This window comes from Artemia franciscana, chromosome 8 (assembly GCF_032884065.1).
Source record: "Artemia franciscana chromosome 8, ASM3288406v1, whole genome shotgun sequence".
NCBI lineage: Eukaryota > Metazoa > Arthropoda > Branchiopoda > Anostraca > Artemiidae > Artemia > Artemia franciscana.
The window spans coordinates 10,551,738-10,559,880 of NC_088870.1; the positions used below are offsets into that span (position 1 = coordinate 10,551,738).

At 35.7% G+C, this 8,143-nt stretch overlaps 1 protein-coding gene across 2 annotated transcripts in view; it reads left to right on the forward strand.

Moving 5' to 3' along the window:
- The window catches only part of LOC136029966 (uncharacterized), a 102,475-nt gene extending 101,369 nt beyond the window's left edge, over positions 1-1,106 (forward strand). For both annotated transcript variants that reach the window (XM_065708527.1, XM_065708528.1), the window contains one exon: positions 1-1,106. This exon is cut by the window's left edge and continues 2,534 nt beyond it. In XM_065708527.1, coding sequence (XP_065564599.1) covers positions 1-549 — 549 coding nt within the window. In that variant the 3' untranslated portion in view covers positions 550-1,106.
- Positions 1,107-8,143: the final 7,037 nt, after the last annotated feature.

An 8,143-nucleotide genomic window follows, 5' to 3' on the forward strand; every position in this document is an offset into this window, starting at 1 on the left:
TCAGTTCCATTTTCGAATACTCTCTTTCCTTCTGTTTCAAACATAATTGCAAATAACATACCGACTGTAAAATCTGTGGACAATCTGACTATGACTCTGACTGATACGACTTTTAGAACTTCACCCTTGTTGGAAGTCAAGACTGAGCCGGCAGGACCCTCCCCATCAAACGTGGGTGCCAAACAAGTTTCATTTTCGTATCCTCTCTTTGCATATGTCCAAAATACAGACACTAACCATGTGTCGGCGTTAGAAAGTTTGTCCATAGACACTTACTCGAACTTGATTGTTGAAACTGAACCTTTTCTACGAGTTAAAACTGACTTAGTAGCCCCCGGCCTATCATTTTCATTTTCGGATACCCTCCTTCCATCCATACAAAATTCCGATTCTGATACTGTTTTAAAGTCTGCTGGAGAAACAGATTTGGTAGCTGACTCGGCTCAAGTCAATGATACCCCTGCGAATGCTAGAGTCTCAGCTCCTTCGTGTTATACTGACGATGAAAAGTTCATGGATCTCACCATGGCTGATTCGTTTTTATTCTAAAAATTCTGATGCATCCAGTGTCTTAATTCTTTTTTTCCTGTTCTTAATTGGGTCAGGTGTTCGTAAATTGAAGAAGAAGCTGACGAGGTGGAATGTCTCAATGTTAGAATGCCCCGAAAGTAGGGTTTCTCAAACTAAGATGCACATAACACTTCGTTTTAGCCTGAGTCCTATGGGCTTTGGGAGAGAGAGTAAGCTCCAGAAAAAAATGCCTAACATATTTGGAATATGTTCTGTTGGGGCTTATGCAAGTACCTGCTTCCCAACATCTAACTTCTGGCTCTAATGTGACACTCAAGACGTTGAACTAATTCTCCTTCTACTAATTCTGGTCAATTCTGCTAATCGTGGCCAAGTTTCAACTAGTTATTTGTTTTTGCCAAGAGCATAATGTGGCTCTGCAGTTGGCTGATAGTTTTTTCTTGAAATTTACTCTAAACCCCAACCCCTCAGTCGCAGTGCAGCGGTATATTTACTTTGATATGATAATTTTATATAGCTTTTTCTTCTTTTTTACGTTTTGAAAGATTTTGATCAATACAGTGTTCTGAGTTGTGTTTTATTTTCAAACTGTGTTGACAACAATCCTATCTGCATGAATTTATTGGGAGGTGGGAGGCGAATGAATACGCGACACAATTCCAGAAGCATGCTAATTATGTGAGAAGTGAAACAATAGGTAGGAACGAACAATCAGGTGATTTTGAGGGCTTCGGAATTGTTTTAGGCCCAAGTGATTTTCATTTATACTTGTGACATTAATCTCAAGTTCTTTTGCCTGAAAGTCCACTCTGTTAACTTGTAAGTAGCAGTTTGCCCTGCAAATGAACGACAATGGTAAGCCGGTCTACTGAAGCTTTTATGAATTTCTCCTAAGTTATGAAGCATTCTTAAGTGTTAGCCTGAAAGACAGATTTCTCCTTCTTCTTCTTCAGGTATTTCATCTTAGCAATGTTTAAAAGCCTATCAACTTTCTTCCTTTGTGCTGCTTTTTCCTCTTTTCCGACTAATGGAATGATTGGTATTTAAACCTGGCTGGGTTTTTTTATATATTACATTCAGGTATATCAGTTTGCCTAGTCAAAAATCCAACAATTTGATGTTGATACGTCTTTATGAAAACATGCAAAATTGATTGAAATTTTTTTATAGAACATAGTAAATGTCAGAAGAAAACCTGATTTATGTGTTTTGGTGGGAATCCTATTTTGACTGTGAATTTTCTTAATATTTCTGAATGTTGTTTAAAATCAACAGCCAAATAATATGCAAAATATAACACTCAATTGTAATCCTCAAAACGCAACACTCAATTGGACTATCTATCTTGGCTTTTTCTACCATTAGCCATGACTTGATGCCCACAACTATTCCATTTTAATTCAAAAATTAACGGACTCGGTTCAATCAATCAGGTAACTTAATATATGATTGTTATGGAAATTAAAATGGAAAAAGCAAAAACTTAGAAATATAGAAATGGTGAAAAAAAACATGGGCGGGGACTTTAAGCTCCACCTATTTTTACGTTCCCTGATGCTTCTAGAGTTTGTATAAGTCAAAATTCCGGACACAGTTACATACCTACTAATATCTTCACGTGAGAACGGTTTTGTCATAACTGATTTTTTGCACCAGGTGACGCCTGTGGATCAATTAATAACTAACAGTTCCTTGTATTGGCGTAGTAAAATTGATCTCTACCTGCTAATATGGGATCTGGAACTCAATTCTGGTGTTAAGATTATGCGAAAGCGTGTACATAACAATCCAAGAAGAAGAAAAACTAATAGTTACTTTTTAATTCTCATTTACCATGTCTAATATTTCGCCTTTTTTGTGTACGCTTGTATTTAGAACGGGAAAATACCTAGTGTAGACTTTATTTTTTGTCGTGATTGCACTGATGTTATAAAATTAGCGAGGTTGTAAAAATTAGATGAAATTAAAAAAAAACAAAAAGAAAATAACAATTTAGAAATGAATAAGATTTTATGACCTATTCTTTTACTCTGTTTGAGAAGGTGCATACTCAAAAACAACAAAGTAGCTGAAAATACAAGAGAACTTGATAGTGAAATGAAAAAGACGTGAAATTTTTGGGGAGGGGAGACTTGAAACCATACAGAGCATGCAAAAAAGTGTCCTCACTTTTTAAATTTGTAGAGTGTCGTATAAAAACAAACAGAAATAAAATATCAAGAACCTTCCAGCTCCCAGTCTTACATAGTTACCATTTAACAAGACAGGAAGTGGAACACTATTCTAGAAGAAAGAACATTGAATAATTTACCTGTGTTGGGTGCAATAGCAGAGCTAAAACTAAACAGAAGATCCTTGAACAAGGTTACCAGCTGTTTGGTCAATGAATGTTTCCCCTGAGCATCAAAAAATGCGTCATTTTAGCTAAAATTTGTTTCATGTCGTAAATTTGTAAAATGTATCCCTCTTTTGCCCTTTCATGTCCCAAATCTCTAAAATGTGCCACTTTTTTGCCCTTTTGTGTCATTTTATCCCGGCACACGGGAATGTGTTCTTTTGACATGAAATGTGTCCAGTTGGCAATCCTTGTCTTGAACCGCATATGACCCTGGCAACGATGTGTGGATTGTGCTGGGAGGAGTAGGCGGAGCTATTAGATTCTATTAGTTGAAGTACAGAGATTCTTTTTGATTATCAATACAACTTGAGTGGTTTCGGCTGAACCACTCTAAGTGTTTGATTATACCGATAAAAAATTACTTGAGTCGGAAATGCCGAAGGATCGACTGAAGAAGCCAATGAAAAACCTAGAGCGCATTGCAAGAGCAATGAACAAAGATCGAAGGTGACAATGGCAGAGTCAATTAAAATGTCCTTGTGATATGTTTCAATATGAAAACCTCTTTAAAAGAGAAATAAAAAATAGATTTTATTGAAATGTGAGCCGTTTTGAAATCAGAGTAACTTAAAGGATTATAACATGTACAACCAGAGGCCCAAAGTGGAATGTAAGGAGAAGAAATTCCCCCTACTAAACCTCTTAAATAAGGATATTCTGAGCCTCTTTCTGCTCAAGACTCTTCACAGGCCAGTTTGGAGATGGCTATAAATGCTCAAGTTTTCCTCGATAGGATTTACTTGTGTTGATGAAGTAGTTTTGTTGTCAAATAAGTTTCATTCCTAGTAGTAATCCAACCCCAACTCCTAATGTCGCTGCAATTCTTACGATACTGATTCTCCAAAAAACAGCTACTGTAATTCATGCTAGTATCGCTAAGAAAATATTACCCTAGAAAACATCCAAAAGTAGAATTTTTATAATCAGTGTTTTTAAAGCCAAGTTAAAATAGCAACGTCAAACCTTAAAGAAGGAAATCAAATCTTCCTGCAATATTTCCTCCCTCCTAAGTGGACATTCGATATATTTGGGATTCTCTGCCGGAAAAAAGGACGAGGAAAGCAATGGCTGTGAACAGGATGGAACAGATAAGGGCTGTTCGTCAGATTTTCGCTTCAGAACCGTCCCCATAAGCTTCAAAGTTTGATACTGAATATCTATAGTATTAGACAGTTAATATCTAATAACTGTAATATCCTATTGAATCAAACTAGTAACAGTGTCTCAAAGAAAGGCAAAACCGCAGGGGTTTGTGAATCGCACACATTAATTACTGTTTGCTCCAATATTGGTAAGCATTTTGAAAAGCTGGTCAACACAAGGCGCGACCGTGGAGACAACCAAAATTTCATATTAGAATTAAGAAAAGCAGAAATAAATTATTGTAATGACTCTAGCTCAGAACGATCAGGAATTACTTCTAAGAATAAATGAAACCGAAATGGAATAAATAAAGAATCATAACAAACAAACATACTACATGGACTAAAATAACTGAATAAATAAATCTTAAAACGAGTAAAACTTAAATTGAATATCCCAATCAAGCTTAAAACGAACAAAAAACTTTTACTTTTAAAAAATAAAAGAACCCCAAATTGAACAGAAACTAAACAAGCAATCATAGCAAACAAACATACAACAGGTACTAATATAAATGAATGAATAAATCCTAAAACGAGTAAAACTTAAATAGAATATGCAAATCAGGCCTAAAATCAATAAGAATCACTTCAAACAATAGTTTGGCTACTCTTACTTAACAGTAAAAGTCTTAAGCCTGATGTGTAATTCAAAAGAATCCACCTTCAAATTAATTGTAAATTATGGTAGTGGACAACTAGGCATATATAGCTGTGCCCTCTAAAATTCTACTGGAAGATAATATCAAGAGTTCATTGTTAGGTCTTCTGTCATCAAAAAAGCCAGTCCATTTAGTGACGCAGAATAAGGTCAAACAAACAGAGTTGCGTTTTTAGGAATCGAGTTTGAGCTGTGTTTTGAGCGGATTTGGCAAAAGTCATTTTCAGGTTCTCCGTGTTTAGCCCAGGCCAACTTTAAAGTGTTTTTCATCTTACGATTTGCAAGTCTCTTGGACACTGGCTCTTCAAAAATTGTAACATTCCAGAGTAGCATGGATGAAAACGGGTTCTGAGAAGAACCGAACCCGTGTTGATCGCCGTACTCAAAACGATAATCTGCACAACCCGTGTCGGATGTGTATGACCTGAAAACCGAGATCAATAATAGTGACAATAGTGAGCTTCAACAATTTGCAGCAAAGATATTAAATGTACTATAGCTATGAGTGATGTGTGATGTGCAATAGATTGTACTTTCATGTTATTCAATAAGTTTTATGAGTCAGCCACAGTAGAATTAAATTTTGGACTTGTATCTTGTCGTTTTGACCCGTAGCATGAGGGAATCTTTGCACAGGTCAGTTTCTCTTGAAGAGTCTGCCAGTAAGTTCGCATGTTCCTTCTCATCTTTCATTCTCGCCGCAAAGAGAAGAACGTGGTGGCTAAGAAGCATTCGTCGGGGAACCTAAACGTGCCTTAAAATATGTGCCTTTTATCGTGTCAATTGTGTTTATTGTTGTGGATTAGTTTGAGAACATCCAAAGGAACCAGGGGCTTGTCCCCGTTGGTGGAACAATGCAACAACAGCAAACATTAGTGATTCAACAGCGTACTGTTGAAAAAAGGTCTTCATCCTCGTCCACGACGATTCGCAAAAGTAATACACATACCTCTGAATACAATCAAAATACAATCTATATACATCGTACAATAGGTTAATATACAATATATATGACAAATTATAATATTAATCAAAATTAATATAACCAGATTGGCCAAATATAAACCTAATTTATGATATACTGACCACTAAATATCAAAGCTGTAGCCTGGCTTTCTTATGAATCACACTAATAAAAATAAAGCAATAAAAAACAATAATTAAATATTCAATAGAAATTTTCCATAAAAAGAGCTAATTAGCTTGATTCTTTTTTCGGCTAACCGCCATAAAATATATCCTTGGCTGTCAGAAAAGTTTTCACGAAGGCATCAATTTGCTTTCAATAATTCGCTTCGTGGATGATTTATTTGCTTAAATTTATCCGCTATATCATAAACAATCACAAGGTTTAGGAACAAATCGTTAGTCTAGAAAATAAAATCATTTAAAACCTCTAACCCGAAAAATCGTTTGGCGATAAAAGAAAGTCACTAAAAATAGTGAGAAACCGCAACCCTAGCAACGAATAAGGATGTGGCAGATCTTTATTCGCAAAAACTATGCAAAGCAAAAGAAATCCAAATCCGATTAAAAGTAGAAGCTGGTGGCTATCCTTCTACAAAAACGAACTGAAATAAAGAACTGTTTCTCAAACTCCGATTCATACCAATCAATCAATGAAAAAGGCTTGTCTTTTGACAAATCTTTGTCACTTTTCCGCTGTTCCCTCCCCCAAAATGTCTGGGAGTATGAATGAATGTTAACCTGATTGTAAGCCAGCAATGAAAAGTAGAACGTCTAAAAATAGGTCCATTATTTTTTGTCGTCTAGTCAAAAGGGGTGCTTTAGTATATTGCGCACCTTGCCCGAACCGAGAAAAAAAAATTAATTACCCTTATTCCGACTATCTATCTTAGTTCTACCTTAGGATGGATGTATGATAGACTATCTCTCAACAAGTGAAATGACATCATTTTTATACAATTCTGAAAAAAGGTTATGCCAGCTTTGCCTCTCACTCAGACTAAGCTTTCAGACCTCTCAACCTAGACTTTTTCTCAAATTAGCTCAGATGGCTCTTAACTTTTTCTTCACGTTCCACTAACATAATCTTAAGTCAAAAATGAAATTACTTTTGGTGCCCTGTGTGTTCTTTTGGGGCCCTTAAATTTTACCAAAGGAAAACGTGAAAACTCGAGACTGCTACTCCACAAAGGGACTATGGGGAAGCAGGAAAAGTTATCAATTTTTGTTCTATTTGTAATAAAGGTTTTGGCTTTAATTCTTGCGCAAGTAGTTTCTTATGAAATTTTGACAAATCTCTTTAATCCACCCATGTTTATAATAAATCCTGATTTGTAAATAAATAATGGTTTCAGAATGAGCGAGGGAATACAGAAAGGACCTAATAGAATACGATAGGCGTTTGGGACAGTTAGGACGCAATTTTCTCGGGTGGGAGGTGGCTTTTGGACTAGCTTTGAACGACCATGAACGTTTTGTTTCTATAAGCATTTTTTGGTGACACGACGCCTCCTAGTTTTTGAAAGATATCTTTATATTTTGCCCGTTGTCTGTAGCTTCTGCAGAATGGCAAATCATCTATCAGAGTGGGAGTCAATTAACTTTCTTTTACAGAGAAAGGGCCTTAACGCTTTACATTGTTCATTTTAAGTCCAAATTTCTCATAAGATCTCAAATACGAACGGGGTATTTTACTAGGGGGATTGGGTAAGTGGTATTTACTTTAGCTTCATGGTGAGGTATGCATAGTGGAAAAATGTACAATTTTATAGCAAACTTCAGTTTTTCACTAAAAGAATAGCTTTTAAAATGCTCAAAACTGACATTATACAGCACTTTCCCCGTTGTCTTTCATTCAATGCTTCTTCTGTAATTGCTTCCAACGGAATCTGTTCGAAAAATGGGCTTTATTTTTCTTTTATAAGCTTTCTGGTTGTTGACTTTTTATTTCTTTTTTATGTTTTATCCTTAATAAGGTCTAGCTCATACAATTTTTCTTTCTCTCTTTTGCACGGTACTCTTTAACTATTCCAGGGTACTGGCTTTTGTCCCGAGGACATCTGAGACGATTAGTAAAACCCCTCAGTAAAAACAAAAGCAAAAGCTTACTCTAAAAATGAGACAAACACAAGCAGAGAGATGTAGAAAGTTGAGCCAGATAGTAGTATCACTATAATATGACCTTCAATCCGATTAAATAAGTTCTTCCCTCAAACAAACAAACTGCCAAAAAAACTATGCTATCAAAATCTTGGTTTAAATTTGATGTTTTTTTGCCAAGAAAATGAAAATTTTGTACTGACTGGTTGAGAATTGAAAACTTTTCAATCCATACAACTTCTGCTAATACCGCTTTTCCAATCGAAAAGAAGTTGTGCCTTCTACTTTTCGATCATTTGCTATCATCAGCCCATTGGAAACTAACTGCTTTGTGTTAACTTTCTA